This window comes from Cebus imitator, unplaced genomic scaffold, assembly GCF_001604975.1.
Source record: "Cebus imitator isolate Cc_AM_T3 unplaced genomic scaffold, Cebus_imitator-1.0 Scaffold17, whole genome shotgun sequence".
Classification (NCBI taxonomy): Eukaryota; Metazoa; Chordata; class Mammalia; order Primates; family Cebidae; genus Cebus; species Cebus imitator.
Genome location: NW_016107332.1, coordinates 6,005,882 through 6,020,143, shown reverse-complemented (window position 1 = coordinate 6,020,143; position 14,262 = coordinate 6,005,882). Strand labels below are relative to the sequence as shown.

At 41.0% G+C, this 14,262-nt stretch overlaps 1 protein-coding gene across 6 annotated transcripts in view; it reads right to left on the bottom strand.

The window, feature by feature from the left end:
* The window catches only part of ALPK1 (alpha kinase 1), a 165,989-nt gene that overhangs the window by 61,813 nt on the left and 89,914 nt on the right, over positions 1–14,262 (bottom strand). For 4 of the 6 annotated variants that reach the window (XM_037731943.1, XM_037731937.1, XM_017509953.2 and 1 more), the window contains 2 exons: positions 11,037–11,257; positions 6,399–6,553 (listed from right to left, as the gene is read on the bottom strand). In XM_037731943.1, the coding sequence (XP_037587871.1) occupies positions 6,399–6,553; positions 11,037–11,157 (276 nt within the window). In that variant the 5' untranslated portion in view covers positions 11,158–11,257. The remainder of the gene's footprint in view (positions 1–6,398; positions 6,554–11,036; positions 11,258–14,262) is intronic. The other 2 variants (XM_017509944.2, XM_017509958.2) reach the window with 1 other exon arrangement.

Sequence of the window (14,262 nt, the reverse complement as noted above, 5' to 3'; positions counted from 1 at the left end):
ACTCTGTGTGTGTGTGTTTGCATCCTGATGAAAAAGATTTCTGCTATTAAAGCTCCAAAGCACATAAGATTAAAAACCCGCTTGAGAAGATCAGTTGCTGAGAGAATCATAATCCAAACAGCACCTGTTACAGCTTTTGAATTCTCTATTACTAATATAAAAATCAGCACCTAGAATAAATATTCTAAAATTAGTTTTTACATATTTAACCAAGAGCTTATTTATGGAGGGAATTTGTTGTTTCCATAACTTTCTTTAACTTGGTATTCCATTTCCTAATACATTCATACTTTTGTTTCTTTTGCTAAAGTCTTTCCTCCACCCCCTGAGCTCACATTTTAGTCACACTAGGCATTTTTAAAGCATTTTCTGCAATCTTGCAATGACTAACTCTTATATTTATTTATGTTTATTCATGTATTAAATTTCACCCCTGTAATATCTTAAGTAGTTTAAACATGAAAATATCCACAAAGGCACCAAGAGAATATGAAGAGGCATATCAGAAAAAATATTGTGACTATGCAGCCATAAAAAGGAACGAGATCATGTCTTTTGCAAGAACACAGGTGGAGCTGGAGGCCGTGATCCTTAGCAAACTAACACAGGAACAGAAAACCAAATACTGCATGTTCTCACTTATAAGTGGTAGCTAAATGATAAGAACTCATGGACACTTGGAAGGGAACAACACACACTGGGGCCTATAGGAAGGTGGATGATAGGAGGAGAGAGACAATCAGGAAAAATAACTAATGGGTAATAGGCTTAGTACCTGAGTGATAAAATGCTCTGTACAACAAGCCCCTGTGACACAAGTTTACCTGTGTAACAAACCTGCATGTGTACCCCTGAACTAAAAGTTAAAAAAACTCTTGGAACTAAATTGATCAAATTTATTCATCCACAGGGGTTTTCCATAGAATAGCATAAGGAAACAACTAAACACTTCTTCTACTTCTTCTTCTTCTTCTTCTTCTTCTTCTTCTTCTTCTTCTTCTTCTTCTTCTTCTTCTTCTTCTTCTTATTACTATGGTGTCTCTTCAAATCGCTCCAAGGGGCTGGGTGTGGTGGCTCACGCCTGTAATCCCAGAACTTCGGGAGGCCAAAGCAGGTGGATCACTGAGGTCAGGAGTTCGAGACCAGCCTGACTAACATGGTGAAACCTCTGTCTCTACTAAAAATACAAAAATTAACTGGGTATGGTGGCTCATGCCTGTAATCCCAGCTACTCGGGAGGCTGAGGTGGGAGAATCGCTTGAACCCAGGAGGCGGAGGTTGCAGTGAGCTGAGATCACACCACTGCACTCCAGCCTGGGGGACAAGAACACGATTTCATCTCAAAAAAACAAAAATCACTCCAAGGCACCACAGATATTTTCCAAAAATATTTACATCATCAGGGCTATCATATTACCCATTTTTCATGGTTGTAGAATTGAAAATGACATGGAAAAATAAATATCCTCCTTCTGAGCCTGCTTCATGTCCTCGGACTGTGCTTTTAGTGCCGACCTACAAAATTATCTCGGATCTCTGCGAGTGAGCACCACAGTAAATCCAGGGCTGACTGAGAGCAGGTCCCTCCCTCCACAAAAATAGGTCCCTTCAGCATCAGGACCCCCAAACCTGTGCAGGGGATGTTCAAACTCAAGGGCCACCACACAGCTCTTGGCCTTGCAGCCCAATCTATTCCCACCTGCAAATCCAAACATAGCCTTTACTCTACCTTTTGAAAGCTTTACTTTCAGATTTTCTTTTAATTCATTAGCCATTTTGTTGTTGTTGTTTAGAAGAGTAAAAACTACAGAAAAAAAAAAATCTCCCAAGGCGGCATCCACACTGAGCCCTTCCCTGGTATCTCAGCAGCAAGTTAGCATTCTACGGGTTTTCCTAGCTAGCACGCCACCGCCATGGCCCAAAGCTGAGCTAAACAGACGCTAACACTAAATGCCTTCAATACTTTTTGAAAAATCCATCAAAGGTTCTGCTGAATGATATTTATAAGGGCCTTACTGTTCTCTTTCACAGGCTGCAATGCCCTTCTCCGACACTTGAAAAAAGTTGCTCATGCTTTTCATCTTTGCCTCTCAGAGTGTAAACATTGTTTTGAGTGAAAAGAGCTGAAGGAGCGCTTACTTTCCCTTGAAATTTTATTTTTAAATAAGAGAGGGAGAAAATCCTTTTTCTGACTAATACTAATAATACAGGTCAAAGTGTCAGGCGATATACAATTAAATGGAAAACAAAAAAGGTTCCCCCTCTCTTTCCCACAGTACAATGGCACTGGAATATAAATTACCGATGAAGATGAAATAATACTTCAAAGCCTCTAGGGCAGGGCAGCTCGGTGTTTACAAAGTATTTTCTATGGCACGATGAGACATTAAAGATGATGGTAACCTATGGACTTGAGGGTGTTGCTGAATAGACCGAAACTAGCATGAGGTAGGATTTTAGGTCCCCGTAGCCTGTGACCCCGTTATATGCTTTGTTTTACAAGGGCAGCTGCAGTTATCAACAGATGTTTCAGCAATAAATAATTGGTATCATCTCGGAAAAGACCCATCTACCTGGGGAGAGGGCATAATACCCAAAACACTGCCCAGCTCTTACAGCCACATTAATCTCACATCTCTTCAGGTTTCTCAGGGAGCGTACTGCAGGTGTTTCTTCTGGGAGAGCGCGGACAAACTCTCTCAAGTCAGCAAGCTTTGTGTGGAGTGTAAAGGAGGTTGGCCCCTGCCATAAATTTCTGTCTGTGGCCACACACCAAAGGAAAAGGGATTGGAGAGCCGGGGAGGAGGGGAGGAGAGCACTGGGGAGGGCGGAAATGGAAACACAGTGGAGACCAGAAAGCAAAACACAAAACATGTATCATTTTTCTTGGTTGAGTTTAGCCCAAGAGAATAACATTATAAATGACTCTTAATTTTACCAACTGGTGAGCTGTGGAAAGCAGTTGTTTCTGACTTGCCTTTTACTTAAGCATTCTGTGCTCAACTTCGATCTGCTCTTTGTGGAATTAAAAACACAGTTTTTATGCTCTAAATACAATGCTAATTTTAAAAACAGAAGGGAAACATTGTATGGGAAGGATTCATTTCCAGGTAAAAAAAATCACAGAAAGTTTATATTTATGAATAAACTCTAAGAAGAGAGAAAACATGAAAAGAAAAACTCGGTAATCTTTTTTAAGCGAGAGTGGAATTTCACAATCAGTCAGTTATTAAAATATGACCATCCAGCTCTGATAAACGCTAATATTGAAATTGACCAGAATGAGATACAATGAAACAAAAACAAATGATGGAATTTATTCAAACTATTTTTAATAATCTAAGATATTAAAAATAGACTTTAGGAGAGCCTGACCCACAGGGTGCTATGGTTCCCCATATTTACAAAACAGTGGTTCAGCAATTGTGCACTCGGGGTTTGGCACAATAGGAGAACATCCTAAAAGTCATTAGGAGGTGTGGTTGCTTAATTTATAGCTTGCTGGGCAAGCTAAAGAAAATGATGCTCAGAGTTCAAAAAGCTACCAGATTAAATATATTAGAGACTAAAGAAGGCCTAATAGATAGCCCCTTAGAGCTGCTACTGAGTAACCTTGTGAGTTGGGCTCGAATTTCTTAAATTCCCTATGCCTCTATTTCTCCAGTTGTGAAATTTGTGTGGTATAGAGAGGCATAGCAGGAGGTATCGTAAGTGGGCTCTTAAAACAGTCTACCAAATATGAGCAGCTTGTTTCCCAACTCACATTAAACCCCCAATACAGCAAGACTTAAATGTTTAAAAACATCATTTTCCGTTTTTAAGCTAACGTCACCACCAGCTTTAAATGCAGGGGTGGAGGGGTCTGGTGATTGCAGGATGGAGCGAGGGGAGTAAAACCCCAGTTATAGTGAGGTGCCACCTCTCCGGCACTCAGCCTGTGTTCAAAAGTCAGAGAAACCTGCTAAACCCAAACGTCAAAGTAGGAGTCGCTCCCTCTGCGAGGCTAATTTGCTCTCGCCTTCCTTGAAAGGTTTGTAAAGTCCTCATGTGCCACTAGGCTAATTACACAAGGGATCTCGAAGCAAGTAAAGCAGCCATCAGCTCTTGCAGGAGGGCTCCAGTCTAAGCAACCGTTCCCAGAACTGATGGAAAGGAGTTTTTTTTTTTTCCTCGGGTTGGTCTCCTACAGTCTTCTCACTGGATTCTCCCTACTTCTTACCTTACCCGTCTCCACTCTATCCCCATTCAGTCTCTCTGCCTTTCCCCCATGCTCGTCAGTCTACTCTTTCCTGCAGAGCAGTGGTTCTCAAACTTTAGCACAGATCAGAATCATCTGGAGGGCTTGTCTAATGCTGACTGCTGGACTGCCATCCTTAGGGTGTTTGATTCAGTAAGAGTTTTCGATTTAGGCCTAAGAATTTGAATTTCTGGCCTGTTTTCAGGTGATGGTAATGTGTTGTCTGGAGGTCTCACATTCATAGCCACTGCTTTAGAGCTGCCCTGTCCAATAAAATGGCAGCCCTGGCCACATGTGACTATTTACATAGAAATGAATAAAAAATAGATAAAATTAAAAATTCAGCTCTTTGGTCCCATTCACCATATTTCAAGTGCTCGAGAGCCATCTGTGGCTAGTGGCTACCATATTGAACAGCACAGCTGTAGAACATTTCCATCATCAATGCAAAACGTTTTACTGGATGGCCTACAGCTTGCTTTAGATACAATAAGCAAGTCTCATGGCTTCTACCTGTGCTTTCAAGCTCTTCACCTGGTGCTTCTTGATGGAGAATTGGAGTTGGATGAAGGAGAAGGCTGTAAGTCACAATTTCACCACTTACTGGCCTGCTTCCCTAGGCAAATTAACCTCTCTGCACCTTAATTTCCTTGTTCATAAAAGAGGGATGATAATGGTAATACAGGAGATCCCCAACTTAACAATGGTTCAACTTATGATTTTTTAATTTTACAATGGTGTGAAAGCAATACACATTTAGTAGAATACAACCATTCTGTTTTCACTTTCAGCACAGTAAGTGTTCTGAGCTTGCTTAAGGTAGGCTAAGCTAAGCGATGATGTTTAGTAGGTTAGGTATTAAATGCATTTTAATGTGTACTATTTTGACTTATTGTATTGCCAACTTATGATGAATTTATTGGGGGCAACAGCATTATAAGTCAAAGAGCATCTGAATCACTCTAAGGCATTTAGAATTAAATGAAATGATGCATGTGCAAGCACTTTGTAAACTCTATAGTGACATATAAATTATAGCTATTATTTTATTCTACTTTTACACTAACACTGACCACATTTATTTAAAACCCCTGGCTCACCGTTGTGTTCTTTTTAAGTATTCACTTTCCTTTGCTTGCAATCCCCAGTCTGCTTAACCTGTTTTGTTTGTTTTTTAAGAGGATGAGAGAGGTGGGGTTTTACTGTTTTTATTAAGTCTCTAAAGATGCTTTTGTGTGTCTATAGATCAGGGGGTCTTTCCTAGATTTTTGCTTGAATGGGCAAAGACAATGCCTATATATTTATTTTGGGATGACTCAAAAATACAATCTTACATAAACCAATAAAGTAAAAATTTTAGGATATTGTCATGCTTGAGATCATGCCTGATCTCCAGACGAATGTATTTTTTATTTGAGAAAAGATACATACAAACTAGCAATCTTTCTTCCTTGACAATCATTTGAGAGAATGTGGGTGAAAAACAACGCTATTAAAAAGGAAAATGGTACTCCCTATGACATCCCCAGAACCAGAGCCTGAATCCTGAGCTGCAGCCTGAGTTCCTGTGCTACTCCTCAGGCTCTCTACTATCTGGCATAGAGGTACCAGTTCAATTAATTTCCAGTAAATGAGTTGAGAAATAAGCATGTCAATGACTTTGACTTGATGCTTCCTGAACAGCCTTAATCTTGAGGATACAAGAAAGTGAACAGGACCCTAGGTAGGGCTCAGGGAAGGAATATGCCAGACTTCAATAGCTTAGACAGCAAGTCACGCTGATGAAACAATGGTGCATTTATTTTTTTAAGCTACCCAACTTTCAGAAACTAGCATATCAAGATTAAAATGCTTTGAGGAATGGTGAAATCAAACCTGCTTCTCTGGCCCACCATGGATATTTCAAGATGACAGGGTTCATGTTAGGCCCTCTGACCACTCTTCACTTTTACTGGATTTGGCTTTACAACCAACACAAGATCTTATGGGCTGGCAATGCTTTTCAAACAGCTCTTTCCCCCACATTAGTCAATCTGGCAGACTTGACCATAAGGGTAGGGGGCTGTCTTGTGCTTCAAAGAAATTTAATCTATTAGACCACTTAAAGTCTAAATGCCTCACTTAGGGATGTCAGAGGAACAGGTGGTGTGGCTCTTCCTACCAGTAACTGCTGCAACCCGGCGCCAATCACATCCTTCAGGTTTGTTTTGTCCTCTGGGCCCACGGCTTGTTTGTACTGCCACTTTTCAGGCACGAAGGGCCACTTCATTTCCTTTGCCTCCTGGATCAGGGTCCTTAACTCGCCGGGGAGTGAAGCTGAAAAGGTCAGAGTTCAGGTAAGGAAATTGCAGTCAAAGAAAAGGCTGTTGAGCTACCAATGTTATGATGAAGCACTTCAGTGGCAAAAAAAAAAAAAAAAAAAAAAAAAAAAAAAAAAAAAAAAAAAAAAAAAAAAGAAAAGAAAAAGAAAAACCTTTTCCCTGCCTCTTGCTGGCTGGTCTAAGCTGTTGGTTCTGACTCAAAGAATAACAGTGAGGAGCTATCTGTCAGGGGTGGCCCTGGACTACTTTGCCCTACAGGTAAATTGGGGTAGTCAGGCATTAAGAAAGGTTTTTAGCAGGAAGTGAAGCACTTTAGTGACTATCTCTGCATGAAGAATCAGAGAAAGGAATGAAGGAAATATTATTTTCCCTGTAAAATGAGAAAGGGACTGGAATGGAATGGCATTTTGGGCTTGCGGCGGGTGGGTGATGCAGTGTTAATTTGTATAACCTCTTTTTGCTTCTCTAAGACTTCACTTTCTCACCCCTTCGATATGGGCTACATTTGAATACAGACAATAACTACGAAAAACACAAATGAGATTTGAAATGGTGTAAATTAATTGTGAAATGGCCCTGCTTCACATTAGTAGATATATTAAATCTCTTAATGGGCACCAAATCTACTTAGAGTGGTTCATAATCTCCTATACAAACTTTGGAAACCCAAACAGCTTGGCAACTGGAAAATGTTTCTTAAGTTTGGCACCCAAAACAGACTTGAATTGACTAGTGGGTATTTATAGTCCTGCTTAAGCACTCAGTGAGTTTGCTCAAAAGTTTTGCTGCAAAACTTTCTGTGTTTGACTACACTCCACCTTCTACTGCGTATGAATGTAATATATGGTACATGCACCATAAGACTCTCTCCTAACATTAGGAAAATTCTGAATTCTGAAGTACACATGTGATGCCAGATTTATGAATAAAGGATTATGGACCTGCATACATGATTGCTGGCTATAAATCTCTAGGTACTTGTCTCACAGCCCTCTCATACTCAATATCCAAAAATGAACTCATCACCTTTTTCTAAATCTGTTTTCCCTTCTAAATCTCTATTGTGATAACTGGCACCACCATTTACTAAGTTCCCCAAATCTCAAACCCAGGAGTCAGTCTAGACTTTGTGTTCTCTTTTCTTCCCCAAACCTAATTGGTTGTCAAATCCTGTGCCTCCTAAAATCCATTTCCTCCTCTTCCTAGGCAGTAATTCTTGCCTGAATTTGTTACCTGCATCTTGCTCTACCCACTTCATCTTGCACATTGTTTATCCTCATTTTTCTAAAAACAAGATGGAACAGGCAATTGCCCTGCATAAAAATCTTCAAAGGTTCTGCAAATCCTGTTCTGGCTGTTTGGATCGCCTTCTCCCAGTGCCTTGTGACCAAATTCCGGCCCACCGACTTAGGCACTGAAAGCAAACATTGCCACTTCTTGCCAGTCTGCTGTGAGCTCGCCGTGGAATTGAGTGCCCGCTCTGAGCACTTCCAAACCCAAGGGAGCAGGCTCTTTTCAGCCTTCATCCCACTGCTCTGTAACAAGCTCTGTCTCTCACTGGACTGTTAGGTCCCTGAAGATAAACATCATGTCTCAACATTTGTATAAGTCACATCATGACGGGTGAAAGACCAGTATGATTAAAGACAAGGTTCATCTTCTAGCTGGCCCTTTAAAAATATTTTTATATCATCTATAAAAAAACATGGTTCATCTAATATCTATGTGAAACATACTAAATACAGCAAAAAAGATATGAATGACTGGAAGAACGAAAGAAAAAAGGAGAGGGAAAACCTAACTTGATCTGTGATTCCTTTTTACGAACCATTTAGCCACCAATTGGGCCAATGTAAGGAAGTTTTCTAGTGGGGAAGGACTGATTGGCATTGAGGGGATATCACATGGGCCATACCAGTGAATGATTTACCTTGATTACCAAGGATGGCTCGCAGGTATTACACTGAAATTACCACCCCTTATCCTCACTGAGCAGTCCAGGACTACTGAGCATCTACTGTGTGACTGATGGCATTCCCCCTTGAAAGCTGACCCACAGGATTAGGGACCCGTGTGGCCGCATGCTACTGGAAAGCCTGGCCCTCTTACAGTCACTGACATAATTTCAACTTCTAAACTTGTTTTCAACATAGTTGTAGAGAACATTTCTTCAAGAGCGTTTCTAAACAGTTATGGATGGGATGCCAATTTAGTCCTGTTTGCTTAGGACAGTCCTGTGTGGTCCTTATTAATGGTGCTCCTTTTCATTCTCAGAAGTGCCCCACTTTGGCTAATAAATTATTTAAATTATTTGAACACTGAGTCAAAATGAGCAGTCCCATGACAAAGGAAATGTGATTTCTGGGTTCATAGAAATTTATCATACTTTGGACTGAATAGTTTTAATGTTTTCAGATTTCCTCACGGTAATGGAAAAGTCTGTTCTTTGCAACTAACTTGTTTTTGCCTCCCTTTTGGTTTTGCACCCTTTCCCCACACCTCAGTCAGAATGTCCTGCGGGGTACCCTGAAACAAAATATGCCTCTAAGCGATGTTTTTAAAGTGTATCTCTGGATTTCAGTTCCTTCTCCATCTCTGGGGAAGTTGCTGGGGTAGTCACCCACGCTGACAAGGACAATTTCTGAGGGAAAAGGAGGGGGTCGAGGGGAGGAGGGAGAAGAATAAAAACCTCAGTGTTTGTGTTGCAGTCTGCTGGCTCGCCCCGCTGCCATAAGTGACCCTGTACTAATGCCTTTCTCTGGGAGCACATGCGGTGACGACATCGGTGGCGGCACGACCCTCCTGCTCGAGCCGCTCCGCAGCCACCTGCCGAGGGAAGGGCTCCAGTGCAGGCTGCACCCCATCCGCGCGGTGGGCTCGCGTGGGACGCGCAGCGCCGCCCTTCGGCTGGGCTGATGCTGTGACTGCCAATGGCTCCGCATGGGAGGCGTTCTTCCCTGTCCGTTTATTGCATTCAGCCAACTCCGGGCAGTCAGCCCCAGACCCAGCAGTAGCCTCCTCTGCCTCTCTGATCACTTACTTCCCCAAGCAGCTTACGTGAAGGGCCGTGTCTAATTTAGTGATTTTACAGCCGCGATTTGCCTTATCTGGAACTAAATTGATTACTTCTCCTATTCTGTGGCACTCGGGAAGAAAAAGAAAAAGAAAATGCTACTCAATTGGGAGCTCAGAGTCTTCACTAGGGCGAACACAAAGCTTAAAGGAATTTGGGCTGAGGAAGACAAAGGGTGTGGTGTAGTAAAAGGGCGAGAAAAACTTCATTGGAAACAACAGAACACAACACACCGCCCCTGGGGAGAACGAGGGCCAGCCATAGAGCATATTCTATAGGTGCCAAGTACCTGCCATTCCCTGACAAAGGCTGACATCTGTGAGAGTGATCTCAGGCTGACAGGCGCATGGAGCCAGGAAGCAAAGTCACACATTGGTGTATTATAGAAACCGAGGCTGTGAAATGACTGGACGTAGGCTATTTTGTCTCGAAAGGAGGACAAATGACAGGTTACAAATAATTAAGACTTCCATAGTGCCCTTGTAAAACTGTATGTGCCTATGTACAAGAACTCAGGAGAAAAGACTTTCCCAGAACCTTTTCCCATTACATAATGAACAAGCACAGCAAAAAACAAGGCGTGTGCATTTTCTTTGGGAATCTTATTTCTGTGAGGAATAGCAAAGTGCTAAAAATACTGAGAGAAATATTAAAAGCATGTAAAAAGGACAATACTTATGGAAGTGGAGGAAAATGTATTCAAATGCTAAAAATGAATCTAAAAAAAAGGGTTGCTCAAAAACCATTTAAAGAAGAAATAAGAATTGCCTGAACTTTCTAGACTTTGTGATGGAAAATTCCCAAACAATGACTTATCTAAAACTCTGAATGACACAATCAATGAAATGAGCAAAAAGCCAAATTCTTAAACTCTGATAATGATGCAATCGGTATTTACCGAGATGAGAGAATTTATTTACAAATGGCGTGAGAATATAGCATGAGGAATGTATTGGTGACTAAAAAACCGAGATTGGACTGGTGAGATGACATATTTCTGGAAACCCTAGAAGTCTATGGAAACTGATGAGGCACAAAATCCTAGTTTGAAAAAAAGTATGTGCCACCATTCAGAAATTGCTTCAATTTTTTAATAATTGAAATTTACGTGCACCAGCCAACTTGGACCCTTTGTTCTTCTTGAACTAAACTGTTTCTTGTTGCCTCATGTTTACTGAAGCCTAAAATTAGAACTGACAGCAATTCACTGCAACAAAGTGGGCTTCCTCCCCTGCCCCTCCGCCTGCAGCACATGTCCCATTCATGCCCTAGAAATCCACTCATCTCTCGGTGGTCATCTGCCAAGAGAAGAAAAATAGGGCAGAGATGAGAACGTGTCGTTCAGGCAAGGGAGAGGAGAGTGAACCTGCTGGCTCACCCCTGGTGCCTCCCATCAGAACCTCACCTCTGCAGCGCTGGTCCTCACTCTTGTCCTCTTCTGACACATCTGGTGCTTCCAACAAGAGCTGGTCCAGCACTTGCTTGCACTCTTCCAGTATCGTGGCTACAGCTTTTTGAGTATTCATGATGATTACGATGAATTGGGAGTCCCTGGGTCTAGGGTGATCAATTACCTAGGAGAAGACATTGATTCTCAATAAAAGAGCCCCTTGAAGGCTGAAGTACCTGGTGAACAAAAGAGAGAGAAAGATGATTAACTGAAGCATCATCAATTATCTGTAAGACTCAAGCAGGGAGGGATAATAGGGCAAGTGCAGGAAAATACATGACAGCCCCCGAGGACTTTATTAGAGGAATGTGTGAAATTACTGCAGGGCCTGGCTAGATGGGCAGCACCTCGAAGGCTTCAGAGCGCAGAAGCGAGAGGGGCCTCATACAGACCCTGGTTATCCACAGTGACGTCAGTGGAATCACAGGAGCCAAGTGAAATGAATGTACTACATGATTTATTTATCTTCTGCATACTTCACATCAGTGCCTCTGGAGCTCAGTGGCACCACACTCTGCTTTCTGGAAGTCCACAGGAAGCATCTGGCGAACAGTTCTAATATTAGACACTAGTACACTGTAATATGAAGTTGACCACTCTCATAACCCACTGCTGATTTCCCCTGTGGAGTATTTGTCATAATATTTAGCATGATATAATTTAGACCAAGATAGGCAATGACAGATGCCAAATTTAAAGCTCTTCACTGCCAGGCACATTACCAAGTAAAATAGAGTACTGATATCCCAGAAAACCCAATGTCCTAAATCTATCATATGGATGGATTTGTCATATGGATCTACTTATATTGTCATTTAACATATATGCAGTTTAGAGATTGCTTATGTAAGTATTAGGGTGATCAATGAGCTATTGCCCTCAAGGTTATTTCAAGAAAGAAATAACTTACCAACAGCACAAAACATGCTTGAAAAATAAATAGAAAAACATTATTTGATCAACACATCTTTTTGTCTATCTTTCTTTTGTTAAAGCATTACATTGTAAACAAAAGACAGAGGAAGTTATTCTCTTTTAGACATTGCCAGAATAGATAGCAGAGCCGCTGTCAGGTTTAGATACTCCTGGAGGGCATGTAGAATTTTATTACCGAAGTGAGAGAGTCTGAAAGGGAAGAAAGTGGCAAACATATGGATGCTCTTGTTATTCTCTCTGAGCTTATGCATGCAATGAGGTAACTATTGAAAATATTAAAGCAGTGAATGATTGTGTTGGTGTTGGGATTAAATGTGCTCTACTACCCAAGGGTTTCTTAACTAACTTTAAGAAGTTGGTTCTGAATTTGAAATAGCAAGAAAGTCTTTTTCTCTCTCTCTCTCATTTTCTATTCTGCGACTTAACAGAAGCAGAAAATGAAAGCTGAGCTAACTGTGTAATCTAAATTCTGTGTTATTCATACTAACCTAGCAGGTATACTCCGTAGCTCCATATACTTTGTGTTTAAACACGCACATGCATTACACACACACATTACACAGCTAGAACTGCCAAAGCAAAGCTTGGGGTTACTACAAGCTTGTTTCATTTAAAGTGCTAATGTATTTGTTGATGAAGAACACAAGCAGAGTGCTCAAATACAAAATTCATGTTACTTGAAAGGGCATTCCCTTAAGTGAGTACTGAGGAATTACTCACTAAGAGCAAGTCTGTCCATTGGTGTCTCTGCAGCATCTTTTGGTAATTCTTGCAATGTTTCAAACTTTTTCATTATTATTTTATCTGTTATGGTCATCTGTAATCAGTGATCTTTGATGTTACTATTGCAATTATTTTGGGGCACCACAAACTGTCTCGGAGCCAGCGAACTTAATCCATGAATGTTGCATGTCTTCTGACTGCTCCACTGACCACTCATTTCCCAGTCTCTTTCCCTCTTCTCAGGCCTCCCTATTTCCTGAGACATAAAAATATTAAAATTAGGGCACTTACTAACCCTACCATGGCCTTTATGTGTTCAAGTGAAAGGAAGAGTCACACATCTCTCACTTTACATCAAAAGCTGGAAATGTTAACCTAAGAGAGAAAGGCATGTTGAAAGTCAAGATAGGTCAAAAGGTTAGTTAGCCAAGTTGTGAAAGCAAAAAAAATTTCTTGAAGAAAATGAAAAGTGCTACTCCAGAGAACAAGCAAGTGGTAAGAAAGTGAAACAGCCTTATTGCTGATATGGAGAAAGTTTAATGGATAGAGGAATAAACTAGCTGCAACACTCCCTTAAGCCAAACCCTAATCTAGAGGAAAGCCCCCACTCTCTTCAATTCTGTGAAGACTGAGAGAGGTGAGGAAGCTGCAGAAGAAAAGTTGGAAGCTAGAACAGGTTAGTCATGAGGTTTAAGGAAAGAAGCCATCTCCATAACTAAAGTGCAAGATGAAGCAGCAAGTCTTGATGTAAATGCTGCAGCAAGTTATATAGAAAAGCTAGTTAAGACCATTGATGCCTGACCTGGGCACCATAGGGAGACCCTGTCTCTACAAAAAATAAAAAATTAGCTGGGTGTGGCGGTGAACACCTGTGGTCTGAGCTACTCAGGAGGTTGAGGTGGGAGGATTGCTTCAGCCCAGAAGACTGAGGCTGGAGTGAGCTGTGATTGCACCACCACACTCCAGCTGGGTGACAGAGCAAGATGCTGTCAAAGAAATATGATATATATATATTATATATATATTATATATATATATTATATATATATATATTATATATATATATAACTGATGAAGGTGGCTACACTAAACAACAGATTTTCAATGGTGACAAAACAGCCTTGTACTGAAAGAAGATACCATTTGGGACTTTCATATCTTGAGGGGAGGAGTTAATGCTTGGCTTCAAAGCTCCAAAGGACAGGGTGACTGTCTTGATAGAGGCTAATGCAGCTAATGGCTTTACATTGAAGCCAGTGTTAATTTGCTGTTCTGAAAACCCTAAGGCCCTTAAGAATTATGTCCTCTGCCTGTGCTCTATAAATGGAATAACTAAGCCTGATGACAGCATATCTGTTCACAACATGGTTTACTGAAAATTTTAAGTTCCCTATTGAGACCTACCTCTCAGAAAAAAGGGTTTCTTCAAAATATTATTGCTCATCGACATTGTGCCTGGTCACTCTAGAGCTCTGATTGAGATGTACAAGATTGATGTTGTTTTTTTTTTTTTTTTTTTCCC